The following is a 15,390-nucleotide window of genomic DNA, read 5'->3' on the forward strand; positions in this document are numbered from 1 at the left end:
TCAAATAGTTTAGGAATAAGGAAAAATATAGAATAATTTATGTGATGTATTTGTATCGGAGTAAAGAAAAGACTGCATGCTAGGTTGCTTTTTTAAACATAAGACTGAATACAAATAACGTTAGTTTGCTCTTTCAGGTTTGTGGCAATATTTTAGCAAATAGTATTTTTTCTAATCTTTGTTGCACAAAGAATTAACACTTTTTATCTACTGTATGTTTACAAACATTTATTTTTTCAATGCCTTGTGAGGTTATGACATGCGACATCTTTGTGATAATGAAAGAAAACACATAATGGCATATTTACAACTTTAGTCTCTTCGCTGATGTCTCTAGAAACACAGAAAGAAGTTAAAAAGGAAAGGACCTGGAGTGACATACAGTACAGAAGAAGGTGCTGATGGTGGGGATCACATCTGTCCTCAATCAAACACAAAAAACATTTGCTTCACAAGCAATGACACCGTTCAGTATCTAACTGCATTTAATGCACATGAACATAAGAGTAAATGAATCTATAACAAAAACAAACAATACTGACACATAAGCCATTTATGTTAATAAGGCTTTCAGAGGCATCAAAATTGAGAAGGAAACGTTTCGGATGTCTACATTCAAGCTGTTAGAATCATACAATATATCATTAATATGGATTGAATTAAAATGCTTAAGACATTTAGATACTGTATTGTATTTCTGATGTACTCAAAGTTGGCATAGAACACTCGCCCATCACCTAACACTTGTGAGAATAGAATTTAAAATATAATCTGAACTGCAACACTTGAACTTCATGACAGAATATCAAATGCCTTTTTTGATTTATGCACTGTTTTAGTACTTTAACTAAAATGAACAGCTTTGAGAGATCCAATGAGGTGAGGTGTGCACAAAATGAAATGCCAACAACTGATGTATGGTATTCGTAACATTTTTCTACCCGAGTAGAAAGCAAAGAACTTGTGGCAACGAACCTGAAAAACTCATCTGTGGCAAAAACAATAATCCACCAAAAGAGAAATAACATATCCTCAGTAAAGAGGAAACAGATCGCAGACACACAAACACACTCTATTGTATGATGCAAATACACAAACATATACTAAACTCTACCACTGTACTCAAAGCGATACAAAACATCCATGTACAGGTATTTTTACAAATTCTACAGTATCGTTTAGTCTGTTTGCAATACCAATTCGCAAACAAAAATACTGCGTTGTCGTTCTCCGTTGCCTGGCAGTTTGTTGAGTAACTGTAAATAAGTGTAGTACTATAAATTTACTACTAAAACTGCTCGCAAACGATTGCGTTATTGTTAAGAGAGGAGTCAAAAGTCGCTAGTGAAAAAATGACTAAATATTGGTGTATTTCTTTGCTTACAAGTTAACATAGCAGTATGCACCAATGACAAATTACAACAAACAGTATTAGTTTTTTAGGCTATTCATGCATACATATACCCTGTTACAACATGGGTTAGGTGAAGTTATACATTACAAATACATACAATCACTAAATAGTCCAGATGACAATACAGTGTACACGTTCCATGATTAACAAGGAAGCGTAAGTCTGCAGATGGAGAGCGCTGGAAGAAAGGCAGTTCATTTGATAGTTACAAGGCCAAAAACCAACGCAATGAAACATCAAGTTGTGGTGAATCAGATAACAGCAAAAGAGCAGTTCCAGAGTTGCTAACCCTTCATATCTTGGGCACCAATTCATGTCAGTCTAAAAAAAACGTACAGCTTCACTTTCTCGTTTTAAAGTGAATTTAAGAAACAAAGCAAAACTCAAACTAAATCATCTTAAGTTGCTCTGTGATGTAAAATAGATTTTGTTAAGATCACCAGTCTTAAGCATATAATGTGGTGTAGTATAATAATGAGTCCTACAGGAGACAAAAGTGTTCATTACAACCAGCTTATTTTTGAGTAGCTACCTATATAATGTTCAGTTCTGTTCAACAACACTGAAGTTTCCATCTGTGAACCTACGAAAAGTACGTCAAGAAGTTTTCAACTTTTGAGATATACAAAAACAACAGTTACACTAAATATGTGCACGAGAAAGTTACTAATGCGTGCAATGTAGGCATTACTTTGAAAAACTACTCGATGCAAGAGGACGCTGGATAACCTCCTCCTTCTGCGGTGTGTTGAACCGTGTGCTCCTGAAGGGCACCGAGCTCTCCGAAACACTCTCCACACCACACACACTTAAACTGGGCTTCACGAGAGTGAACGATGCCATGTTTTGCCAGGTGCTCGCGTTGCTTGAATCCTTTGTCGCAGGTGGGACACTTGAACGGTTTCTCACCGGTGTGCACTCGGCGATGCCTCTGCAGCTCGGAGGAGTATTTAAAGCGCCGCTCGCAGTCTGCACATTTCATCGGCTTCTCTCGGGCGGGGTCGCAGCGGTGCTGTACAAAATCGGATGATGACTGAAAGCGGCGGCCGCACAGCGAGCATTTGAGCGGCTTCTCTGTGCAATGGGAGTTTTGGTGCCGCTGCAACGTCGACGACTTTTTGTAGCCCTTGCCGCACACGTCGCACTTGTAAGGCTTCTCTGGAGCATTGGATCCAGAGTTTGATTCTGTGCACTTGTGCCGTAACAGCTCTCCAGATTGTCTGAAGCCCTTCTGGCAAGCGGCACATTTGAACAGGCTCTCGATGCCGTGGACGTGCTGGTGGTACAGAAGGTGGGAAGGTTGCAGGAAACCCTTGTCGCATTGATTGCACTTGAAAGGCCGATCCGCCGGGTTCTTGTGTGTGCGACGGTGGCGTACGAGGGCGTACTGCTGTTTGAAGCTCATCTGGCACTCCTCACACTGGAAAGGGCGCTCTTCTGAATGCGTGCGCTCATGTTGTCTCAAGTCAGAGGGCCGTTTGAAGCTTTTCCCACATGCCGCACAGCGGAAGGGACGCTCTCCGACGGGCTGGCACTGGTGATGCAGCAGTTCGGAAGACTCTTTAAAATGCAGCTCGCACAGGTTACATTTGAAAAGGTGCTCGCCGGAATGAGCATACATGTGCCGTACCAGGTGCTGCCTGTGCTTGAAGGTCTTCTCGCAAACGGCGCATTTATAAGGGCGGTCAGCGCTGTGAGTGCGCTGGTGGTGGGCCAGGTGCGAAGCTTGACTGAAGCTCTTGTCGCAGGTGTCGCATTTGTAGGGTTTCTCGCCTGTGTGCACCCTTTCATGACGGGACAGTTCGGAGAGGTGCCGGAAGGCCTTGTTGCACACGGAGCACTTATACGGACGGTCAGAGCCCTGAAAAGCCGTGGAGGAGGAGGAACCCATGGCCGCACCGTCGCTGGACGTCTCGCCGGTGGACGGCTGCTGAGGGTCTGACGAAGCCGAATCTGGGCGGTACGTTTTTTCGCAGATAGAGCACTTCATGGGATTGTTACTGGTGGAGTGCTCATTATGATGCTGCGCCAAAGACGTTAGCAGTGAGAATCCCATTTTGCACACGCCACACACGAACGGCTTCTGCTCTACCTGGACGCACTGGTGCTCCAGAAGGTCTGTGGCCTGGTTGAAGATCTTCATGCACTGAGTGCACTGGAAGGATCGGTCTTGGTTAACCATGCATTGATGCTCGTGGGGATTGGCCAAGTGGGATATGTCGTGACCACACGCTCCGCATTTGTGACCGCCTTCACTCCCAACTTGCAGCGAAGGCTGCTGAGCTGGGAGCGTGTGCTGCTGCCCATGTTGGCCATGCTGAGACTGCTGTAAAGCGGGTTCCGCCTGCAGGACAATCCCGTACGCAGCACTGACAAGAGGATTCTCGGTGCCTTGCAGAAGAGGGTGCCCAACGGGGGGAGGGGCCACCGCATGCTGCTGTTGCCATGCTTCTGTCATTCTTCCACTGTACATGTATAAATTCAACTTTCAGGGATCAGCCCACTGGTTCTGGTTTTACACAATTTCACTATAGAGTTGTAACAAGGCCTAGAAGGTCAAGACATCTGAGTGAACTTATTCATGGTATGAAAGAGGCGACTTTTATTGGATGCCAATCTGAGTATTTCTCCTGTATACTAGAGAGAATGGTCTCCAGATGCATTCCTGCAAGGAAAATAAAAACAGTAAAGTGTTGTCAAAGGCAATCTTCAAGGTTTATATACACTTTTGACACATGAATCTTAATTTTAAACTAAAAACTTTTTTTAAATCGTATTATATTATCCCACTACAGTAACTACACACACCAAAACCTGTTTCGAGCTGACACTAATAAATATCCGATTATTCAAATTTGTATATATGGGTAGATGACCAATACACCATACATGTGTCCTATGGTGTTATATAGCAAAAAAATTAAACTGTTAATATTATTGCTATTAATATTTACAATCTAAATGTATATAAATAAACAATAAGAGATTTTTTTTATCTTTTATTGAAATTTTACAGTATATTTGTCACTTACCCATATATATCCAATATAAATAAATATTGATGTTGCATTAAATCAAATTTTTCAATCAATATGGGAACCCTGAATATTATTAATAAGAGAATCTCTGCAACAACAACTAATAAAAAAGCAATTATTAACGCAATAGCGTGCATACATAACACTAATATTTAATACGTTACGTAAATGCAAATACAAAAACAAATTTCCATTATAACATGCTCACACACACAGCTGCAAACAACCATTTTTAATTCTACAATAGTAACAAAATGCAAACAATCACACCATTGCAATACGCACATCTGAAATACAATTCTGCACTCGATTGCACCCCGCTAACGTTAGCTCGGGGTAAAAATCCTGCTGAAATCGTCGTCATCGATGCATCATTTGGGCAACGACAGGATAAAAAATACACATGCACAATAACATCGAAAGGCCAGACGGGAAATCGCAATAGTCGCTTTTTTATTCGCAGTTTCTGTGCAGAAAAACTTCAGCTAGCCTCCATGCTAATGCTAATGCCCTTGCGCTATCCATCTGCGATCGCCAAATTTCATCTCGCACATATGTAATAAAACCCACAACTGTAACGACGCATAACACGTATGCAGAACTGCATGCAGACCTTTTGTAAAACACCACGCAAATGTGTTTATCGGCACGCTAAACTGTAGCCATTGCGTTAGCAGACAGGACTGTACGGTGCTGCATTTAACCTACTTTGTGTCGCGATTTCCCTTCGATTCTTCGTTTTCCTGATGACTGAGACTTGTACAATAAATATGCATTGGGCGTTTTGTTTCGGGGGGGAAAGCTTTTCTTCTTGTGGGACGCCGAAGGCCCGAATTAATGTGACGCATCGGACCTCTACGACCAGCCCCTCGTACAGCCCGATGATATGGGCGGAATCAGGGCAATGGAAAATCACTGATGTGCTTATAGATGAGCGTGTCTTTAAAAATTAATTTATATCAAACCGTTAACACGTTTCATGTTCTAAATTATGCAAAATACTCAAGTATATATGAGGCCTCGCCTTTACAATACTATGCATGTGCAGAATATTATAGGATTAACAAAGCATTTACTGCTGTTTAGGGTAATTTAATATTTAACGTAAAACTATGATGTTTGTAGTAAAACTAAGGTAATACAACTGGTTTCAATAAGTCAAAATGTTCTTGTTTACTATAGACCACTTATACTAAAATAATGGTTAATTTTCAAAAGGGTGGACATCTGTATTGTCAAATACCTTAAATATTCATTGTGCATAGGTAAGTTGAAGGATGTACTATTACAAATCAAATACAGTAAAAGGTTTGAGCGTTATATTAGACAGCAACCTGTCATTTGGAAATCACATCTCAAATGTCACAAAAACAGCCTTTTCCCACCTTAGAAATGTTGCCAAATTACAAAATATTCTATGTGTTGTTGACGCAGAGAAGCTTATTCATGCATTTATGACCTCAAGACTTGACTACTGTAATGGCATCTTAGTGGTTGTCCTGCATCATCAATAATCAAACTACAGTTAGTTCAGAACGCAGCTGCCAGAGTTATAACCAGGTCCAGAAAATACCATCACATAACCCCAATGTTATCAACCCTTCACTGGCTACACATTAAGTTTCGTATTGACTTTAAAGTTCTTTTAATCACTTATAAAGCCTTTAGCCCCGACCTATCTAACAGAGCTTCTATCACACTACAACCCATCACACTCTCTAAGATCTTTTGATAACACCTAGAATGACTAACCACCGGGAGACTGCTGACATTAGATATTATTTACTAGAATAATCTTGCTTGTTCTATAAACACCATGTAGTGCGTTTTATCTTTTTTGTGTTTTTCAGTTTCTATTTTCCCCTATAAAACTGCTTTGGAACAATGCACACTGTGAAAAGCGCTATATAAATAAAGAGGAATAATGAAATTACCACTTTTCTGGCAAAAATGGAGGACGGTCTCGCCGTGAGAAGAGAAAGGTCACAACCGTGATGAATCTGTCTGGTCGCACGTCTTCACGTGATACGTATTTGCAGGTCAGAGATCACCAAACTTAAACTTTGGAACGCAGCGGAATGCGAAACTTTGCAGCAAAAAGTTTCCGTTTCTGGTCTATCGCATTCGCATTGGAAGTCAATGAAGCTAAAAAGACAAGTGTGACCACGCGTTTACAGTGCAATCAACCTGTACATATTAATGTTCAGATGCATGCTGATCACAAGTTCCACTCATTTCATTTATTGTCTCATAAAGAACAAGGGCCACGGCGTAACCTCAAACATTTTATTAATTTTCCACATAACTTGGAAACAATCTCATAAATCATTGCGTAAGAAAGGGCATGCTTAGGCATGCAATGATTTCACAACAGGATGATACCACCGGATGAGTAGTATAAAATATACAATAGCAGTTTATCATTCATTAATTTTGACGATGTCAGTCAGGTCCCACTGAGAAACATAAGCTGGTATTTTAACACTGCTTTCAGTCCAAATTGTTATCTAAGTTGCTGGACAGAGAGACAGGCAGAAAAATCACACAAAGTTAAGAGCAGAAGAAAACAGGCTAACAAACATGCTGTAAAAATCTCCACAGGCTTAGGCTCAGATTTCAAGCCGACTTGGATTCGTTCAAAGTGGGGTCGGATTGAGACGAACCGTTCCGTGTGACCTTCGTACGAGCGGGTCACCTGTATGTACATAACCTGCTCGCTGGGATGGTTTCTCAATTAAAAAAGGCACTCAGCATATCAATGATATCTTGCAAACTTGTTAAAAGATGTTCAGTAATATAGAATACATATAGAAAGCAGTGGTCATAAGGTAACAGTCTCAAACTGGATGAGTCGAAATAGGCAACCACCCGCCGCGCCTCTGTTGTACTTTTACGTCGAGTAGCAGTTGTCACACGGTGTACGAAGAAACGCTGTTTCTTCAGTAGTGAGTCTGGCATAGCAGTAAATGTGTCTAAATGAACTAAACGACTGGATTGTGCTGAAATTCAGTGATTCAGAAGGCGGTGTGGAATGATTTCTGCAGGCTTAACTTATTCAAAACTCATGAGTATTTGTTTGAGTGAAGATGCGCTATGATAAAGCCCTTTAAGACAGCTTTGTACCACCATGTAAATGAAAGAGTTTTGTGACGTGACTGCAGCGATTATATAGGGCTGTTACCCTGGAATATAGTGAAGGGGGGGGGGGGGGTTGCGTGTAGTCTCAAACTGGTTGGCTAAATATTGGTGCGAATTGCACCTTACATCAACTATATCATAGTACATAAAACCACAATCATCTCCATAGTCCCGTGACTCAATGTCTTAGGCTTGATGTGCCTTTTCAAACAAAATTGAAAACTGCAGAAGTATTCAACGTGCCATTTACAAAAAACCTAAATGTGTGTGAAACTTACAGAATATCGTAAAATGACCTTCTATTGTGAATCGCGGACAAAATTAAGCAAAGTTAACCCATGGATTATGATGGAATTATATAATAAATTGAACCGTTAAAAGAAGTTTACAATATACATGGTCTTACGCATAAACTTACGACGGTAATTTTTGGGTTCCTTATATTAAGACAATGATAAGTGTGCATTGTGTGCATATCTTAATCATGATGCCAGTGCTGTTATTGACATTCTATAGGCCCTATGATTAAATAAAGAAATGGATGAACAAAATGGCTACACCGATGTTGAGTAATATCACCATGACAACCAGGATAGAGCTGGAGCCCTGTGGAAAGAAAGCAACATTTTGTTTAGTACATTTCAATGGCGTTTAAATATTAGTATGAGTTACATTGTATATCTCTTTAATCTTCAAATCCGGTTCTTTAATGTTGTAATCCATAGATCCGTATAAGATATCAAATAATACAAGCACAATGCATACAGCCGTAGAAAAAGTTAAGAGACTATTTCAAAATGTATTTTTGAATTTACTATTTACAGGTTTTGTGTTTTGTCTTTCATATTGCTGTTGGATGACTTATTTCACTCATGAGGTTTGATTTTGTTGAAATTCAACAGACACTGGACTGAAATGGCCAAAATACATCTGGAAATGCTGATTAAATGAACATTTAACTGTTAGATATTTTACATACTGCATGTAAAAGACTCACTGAGTTTGTCTTGATCAGGTTCAGATGCTCTACATCTTGTTCCAGGCTTTCTGGATAAGATGATAAAGGGGGTGAAAGTGTAATGTCCCTGTGCAAAGGCCATTCCTCCACGTCAACCCCGACATTCAACGTGTCAAGCATCTGCACAGAGTCCATGGAGCCCTCCCGGGCTGACAGACCCCATTCCTTGCCATCATGGTTTCGCTGACGCAGTCTTTGCAAATTGTGCCCTTGGAGGCTCAAGCATTTTGTGCTGGAGCCAAAGTTCTGTTGGGAAACTGAGTTTGAGGGCTGGAAGCTCATTTCAACTCGATAGTCGTTCTCTCCTTCTTTCTCCTGCAGATGTGAATGGGAAGAGATCCACTGGGAATTGTTTTCAACAGTCCATCCCAGAGCTGTGTTGTTGGCGCCCCGGTCTGATGGCTGGTTGACATTTGACTCGCCGGGAGAATGATTGGTAAATGACTTTCTTGGCTTGTGGTTGGAGTGGACATGCTCGTGTTGTTTGTGATAAGAGGACACATGCTCTGGGGGGTTATAATGATATGAAACATGAGGTTTGTCGTGAGGGGAAACAAGCTCCTTTGGTTTGTGATTGGAAGTAGCATGCTCATTGGACTTGTGATTGGATAAAATGTGACCCACCGACTTGTGATTGGAATATATGTGCAGCTGCGGTTTGAACTTGGAAGAGTCGCAGTCGACATGATTATGCTCCCATTCTCTTTCTCTGGATACTGTACGCTCCTTGGATTTTGGATTTGAAGAAACGTGCTTCCAGAGCTTTTGACTGGAGGACATCTGATCACGCACTTTGTCGGAGGCCTTATGCTCAATGGGATTGTGATTGGAGGAGCCATTCTCCCACGGGTGATGGCTCGAGGAGTTTGTTTCATGTCCATTAATGTGACCAATTTCCTCTTCCAGTAAAGATGGAGTTGTGGAGCGGCTGCTCTCCCCCTTGCTTCCCCTTCTGTGGGGATAAACGTCAGTGGTCCAGCTGTTGGCTCCACCTCTCGTGTTGTCTATCCCTCTGCCTTCCACCAGAACCTGGATCTCAGCTCCTCCTTGTACATCTACGGCACTTTGGCGCATGAAGCATGCGTTCCTGGTGCGATGGGTTGGTGGGCTGCAGTGGGGCGAGGAAGGGCTGCTCAGCATTGGGCTCAGATCGGGCGTTTGAGCGGGGGGTGTTGTGTCTGGTGTACAGAGCTCCGGGCTCTCAGTGCCAGTGGAGATCACCTCCATGTCTTTCTCTTTCCTCTCCTGATGCTTTGGTCTCTGGCACTCCAATCCTAGAAGCACAGAAGAGTAAGAGTAAAACTTACAAGAGGAAAAATTAATTTACAAAGATGACAAAGATGAAGATCTTTAAGACATAGATTGGTAGGTCTTTTTGTAGAATCTGTTGACTTTTGCAAACATTGTTGCATTACATGAACAAAACAATTTTTTTTGTTGTTTTTCCAAAATCTAACCTGCCTGTAAATCAAGAAGTATGAAATATATCTTAACATGCTTTAGAGCCTGGTTCTTAATAAACTTTGTTTGCCATTTCTATTTATAAGGCCCTATATGGTACATTCCCCAAAACATGGTTATTTAAATGTCTTTTACCCATTTTCAATGAGACCAACATGGGACATTTCACATAAGTCTGAAAAATGTTTTAATCACCGTTTCCATAATGATGAAAGGAGGGTGAGAGTTCTTTGGCAATGGCCCTGGCCAGACGACACTCCTCCAGAGATCTCAGTGCAACCCCTTTGGCAGCCTCTGCCTTTCCTCTAGCATGGCTCATCCTACAGACAAAACAAGAAAAAAGAGCACAACTGTTTTTGTACTGCACCTTTAACGGTACTTTTCTCTTTGAGACACTGACTAATGATTTAATTCCACCAGTTTCATAGGCTTTCCTTCAGAACAACACTGACTAAATCACCCATCACAATTGTCTCTCTTATGGTAGATCTCAGGTTGTTTTACCTGGACAATGCGATGTCTGCCTTCTGCTTGGCTATGTCCGCGGCTTTGTCAGCAGCTTCCACAGCGCGATCCACCTTCTCTCTGATTTTGCTGGTGCGGAGTGGTATGAGGTTTTTCCTCTTGCCACTCACCAGAACGTTCTGCTTGTATTTTCCCTCTTCCTTGGTTCCATCAGGGAAGGTTGTACAGCCGTAGCCATGCCTCTTGTTCCCACACCATTCCCCTTCATAACGAAATCCATCAGAGCGATGGCTTACACCCCACCCCGATCGCATGTCGTTCCTCCATTCGCCTGCGTACGTCTCGGTCACTGTGGCGTCCACGCTGCCCCCCGCCTCTGTGTCACCCAAGCTGACATTGGAATTGATGTCTGAGGCAGCTGAGCTAACCGTGCTCATACCGGCATCGCTGCAAAAGGAACTCTGTTTGCTTAACTGGCTTGCCAGAGAGCTCTTGGACTCAGATCTCCGTAACTTCAAACCGCTCAGTATGGAATGTCGAAAGCGTCCTTTCCTCTTCCTTTGCCTGTCTGTGTCGCTGTGAGCGCAAAGTACAAAGCCGCTGCGGCCTACAGGACTCCCAGAAACCCCGCTGACACCAGAGCCATCTTCTGGAGTGGGTGCCCCTTCGCTGTGGTCGGATCGAAGGGAATTTATAGATGTGCACATGGGGGAGAAGATGATGGCTGCCATGCCATAAGGCACACTCTGTCTCACACCATAGCCATGCCGCATGCCGCTCAACCACTGGCCCTGGTATGTTCCTGCCAGAGATATACAGTATATATGTAAGTGTTAATCATACCACAAACATTCAATTCAAATGTATTTCTGTACCTCTTTTCATGATGTTGCATTGTTTCAAAACAGCTTTGCAGCGGGGACAAACTAAATCTTGATAGAAATAAGAACTATACAAAAGCAGGACAAATGAAAAATATGTGGTATTTTGATACATGAAATTATTGCAAATGTAATTAGGATTTTCAAAATGGTGTCACTTCTTATGTCACATTTCTAAAGTATTGTTCATACAGTATGCTGTTCTCAACAAAAAAATATAAATGCAAAAAAGAAAGGTAAGCTTTTCAGCCTCAAAACAGCCCCAGCTTTTCTATTCATTTCATATATTCGGTTGGAAATGCACAAACAAAAACACTAATTCCTTTTTTTACAGCAGGTGTTCACTTCAAAAGAGCAGTTTTTACAACCATCCCACATGAAAAAACACCATAGCATACTTCAGTATTTACTACTGTAAACGGTTATGAAATTCCTGTATCTTGAAATAAATACAGTAAATATGTATAAACATTTTTGTGGAGCAACTACAGTAAATACAAGTTGTCACAATATGTAAATTTGGACCGCTAGATGGTGCACTTTCAAAACAATAACAAAAGGTACAATTACTAAATGACGTTATGTAGGAGAGTGGAATTATGGGACATATCGTTGACATATCCAGAGGCGTACGGAGATCGGCCATCATGTTCAATATTAATGTCAATGAACTAGCTTGCATGTAACGTGGAACATACTGCTACGTTAGCCCGCGAATGATATTGGACTATGTCAATGGATTTGGTAGCGTTTGAGTTTTACATGTTTAAAACAGTCATACAGTCGTCGTTTAAAAAGTAAACTAAGTTTACGCTTTTTTGAATTCCCTTTACTCGCCAAAGAGTAATCCTGATCCATAATAACAGAACAAAAGATGCTGGGTCCCAGATGCTGTATAACCACTTCCGCATTTGCGTGTTGCTGAAAGTTTCTCAAACCGGAAACTGGGGATATTGCGGAGCATCGGATATTAAGTGATATGCGACAAATACAAGGGAGACAAGGGACCCGCCATTATTTTAAATAGCAATTTCTCTGGATTTGCACATTCTTGGGAACATGTGGGATAATGTTAGTACACAACTATATGAAATATATCACTCCGTGCAAGTCATTTTGGGATATTTCACAGCAAAATTCTTCCATATTGTGCCTTTAAGTTAACTCTTTTTGTAGTTACACCTATTTTAGCATCTCTGAAGTAACGTAGACACCGTCAGATATTGTGTATGGAATCTCATCACATTTTTAATCAAACGTAAAGCTACCGAACAATACACAGACGTGACGAAATGTGTCAATCACGTGCGTTTCGACGGTAGCTGTCCGAGGTGCTGAAATCTCCGAACGACAGATCGTAACTCGCAAACACAATTACAAAAACATCTCTGGTCACACAAAGAGTGAATTTGTTTAGGACAAAAAACATTTCGGTCACTTTTAGCTCTGCATTTCAGTCAAACGATCCCTTAAAGGGAAAGCAGGGGTGTCGCCTTATCACACAATGCGCGCGGATTGTTCATCCAAGAGCCTTAATTTTTTTTCCGAAACAATCCGACGAAGACACGATTAATTTTACTGATTCACAGCCCCGTCAGTTTCGATATTTTTGCTTATTATTCATAATCGACCACCGTAGCGCGCAATAATTACGCAAGAGTGTGAAACAGCCAATCGCGGATAGCAGGTAAACAGTGAAGTCTCTAGCGACATGATGACCTGCTATCGGTGGGTTTCCATGGCGATTTACTGCACAGAGGCGTCTGTGGTTTAGATACCGGGGGAGAAGTGGCTATAGTGTTCAATTCATCTTCTAAAGCAATGTTATAAGACATGTTTTCATTACTTGGGTGATAACTGCATTGCTTGCAAATGTGTTTAAAATATACATGCAAAATACAAGTTCATTCAACTGCAGTGTTATATAAGATTGTTTTATGTTTGTTAATGCACTTTTTCGATTTAAAGACACAAGACAACACAATCGGCTAGACTGTTTTATGCTCAGTATTATTATGTAAGTCAATTATGTAAGAAGTTGTTCTGGGGCAAACAGACTTAATTCTTACCTCCATCTGAGTAGGTCTCAGAGCCGTATCCATCCTGCAGGCCATTGCACCAGGTGCCCTCGTAACAAGAACCGCTGGTGGTGCTTTCCAACTTCCCGTACCTGCCTTTGAACCCTTGCGTCCATTCACCCTTGTATTCCCACCTCCCTTTGCATTCCACACCGATGCCATGCCTTTTGCCCTGTGCCCAGGTTCCTTTGTAACTGTTCCCGCTGGGCCACGTGTACACTCCGAGGACTTCAAATCCGTGGCTCCAGGCCCCGCCATATTCGCCCTGGCCCTGGGGACCCGTGCAGATCCCCCGGCCATGCGCCTTACCCTGTTCCCACCCTCCACAGTACGACCCCCCATCATCAAAGTCAAACCTGCCTCCAGTGGACATGCATGAAACAGGTTCTGGCAAATCTTCAGAACGTCAAGTGGAGTTAAAAGAAGCAAACGGCGAGCCAAAAAGGAAGACTGCGATGAAGTAGACGGACGCGTTGCAACAAAGCTCTTTCCGTCCTTCAAGTAAGTTTTAAACGTATAGAAAACAGTGCCTTTCGAGTCAAGAAAATTTAAAGGGGTGGATATAAATGTCCCAGGGCTACTGTCCTGGTGTTATAGCTCCTGCCTGTTTGTGCACGGCCTTCGGTCATGAATGTCTTTTTTATGCATGCTACTTCCAACGGGCATACAGATGGCAAGCTTCTCCCTTTCTCGCCGCACGGTCCCTGCAGGCTTAGGCTCACAGACGCGCTCCGCGTATCCTGCGTGGAGATCGGCAGGCAAACGAGGCCTAGTTTTTTTCCACAGCCACACAGATCCACACAGCAGAAGCATTGATACACTCAACCATACGTTACACGGCCTCAAATGTACCGCAAACGGCTGGCAAAAATGTAGACATTCGGGAGGGAATCCATACCCTAGACGCACGGAAGACTCTCGGATGTCCCTCTAGATCATGTTTTGAAAATAAAAATGACAGGATTTCCTCACTAATGCATTCAATGAGATCAATCTGGCACAGCAGTTTTTCTGATGCTGCTCTCTCTCCCTCTCTCTAGCTCTCTTTTCCCTTCTGCGCTCCTTCTGTGGTATGGAGTCGAAGCTTCTTTCCTGGAAGACTGATGAAAAGCATCAAGCATCTGGTTAATCCTGCTCTTTGGTCCTTTCCTCGTTCATCTTTATTTGCATATTTGAAGGTGTGTATCAGTGATGGTCTGAAGCCATATGATGCTCAGTGTCTCTAGAATATGCTCATTACAGGACTGTTCCACCCCAACCCATTCCCCTCCCCCACTCGTGCTTTCCCTGTTGTTCTTAAAGGGATAGATGCAAAGAAAGCCATATGCAGGCTTCCATATTTGTCTGTTTCTTTATCGGCCCGCCCTCACAAACCATACACTTTAACCCATGGTCAGGCAACCGCAACCCATCCTAGGTTTAATTTGAATGCATTTGTCCTTTTTCGATCAATATCCCAACATTGTTTCGGAGTATACCATCTGCACAATCCCAAAAAACATATGCATTAAAAACCCACAAAAGCATATTTCTTTTTAAATGCTTATTACTTTGAAGGAGTTCATTCAACCATGGAAATTCTCTTATAATTTACCATCATGCCATCTCAAATGTATGACCGCTTCAGAAGACACACACTATCCCACTTGGACACACATTATCCCACTTGGAGATATTAGGATTACGTCAAAAACAGATTATATGTGCTTTGTAGAGCATTAACATTCTAGACGGAAGTCATCTACCTCTGGAATGCCATGAGGCTGACTACATAATGAGAAATTCATATTTGGGTGAAGTCTTTCTTTAACATTTAATTTCACACGTGGATATAATGTACTCTATTAAAATGGATTGTTCACAGAAAATAAATATTTTGTCATTTGTTTGGTTTTGT

The 15,390-nt window shown here is 41.8% G+C and overlaps 2 protein-coding genes across 2 annotated transcripts; both read right to left on the minus strand.

Annotated features, from left to right (window-relative positions):
* Nucleotides 1-207: 207 nt before the first annotated feature.
* znf319a (zinc finger protein 319a) lies at nucleotides 208-5,350 on the minus strand. The gene is made up of 2 exons (XM_079459266.1): nucleotides 5,161-5,350; nucleotides 208-4,079 (listed from the first exon to the last, which is right to left on the minus strand). Exon 2 carries the CDS (start codon nucleotides 3,885-3,887, stop codon nucleotides 2,115-2,117), a length of 1,773 nt encoding a protein of 590 aa, XP_079315392.1. The 5' UTR covers nucleotides 3,888-4,079; nucleotides 5,161-5,350; the 3' UTR covers nucleotides 208-2,114.
* Nucleotides 5,351-6,725: 1,375 nt separating this feature from the next.
* jph3a (junctophilin 3a) lies at nucleotides 6,726-14,758 on the minus strand. The gene is made up of 5 exons (XM_079474361.1): nucleotides 13,485-14,758; nucleotides 10,574-11,336; nucleotides 10,265-10,389; nucleotides 8,588-9,882; nucleotides 6,726-8,196 (listed from the first exon to the last, which is right to left on the minus strand). The coding sequence occupies exons 1-5, from the start codon at nucleotides 13,864-13,866 to the stop codon at nucleotides 8,116-8,118; spliced, it is 2,646 nt and encodes an 881-aa protein (XP_079330487.1). The 5' UTR covers nucleotides 13,867-14,758; the 3' UTR covers nucleotides 6,726-8,115.
* Nucleotides 14,759-15,390: the final 632 nt, after the last annotated feature.

Source organism: Barbatula barbatula (assembly GCF_947034865.1).
Source record: "Barbatula barbatula genome assembly, chromosome: 1".
NCBI classification, from domain to species: Eukaryota; Metazoa; Chordata; class Actinopteri; order Cypriniformes; family Nemacheilidae; genus Barbatula; species Barbatula barbatula.

Coding starts and splice junctions, on each gene's coding strand:
- znf319a (XM_079459266.1), bottom strand. CDS start 3,887: ATGTACAGTGGAAGAATGACAGAAGCATGGCAACAGCAGCATGCGGTG.
- jph3a (XM_079474361.1), bottom strand. CDS start 13,866: ATGTCCACTGGAGGCAGGTTTGACTTTGATGATGGGGGGTCGTACTGT. Junction 11,337..13,484: donor TGAGACCTACTCAGATGGAG/GTAAGAATTAAG, acceptor TATCTCTGGCAG/GAACATACCAGGGCCAGTGG. Junction 9,883..10,264: donor CTTTCATCATTATGGAAACG/GTGATTAAAACA, acceptor CTGTGCTTCTAG/GATTGGAGTGCCAGAGACCA.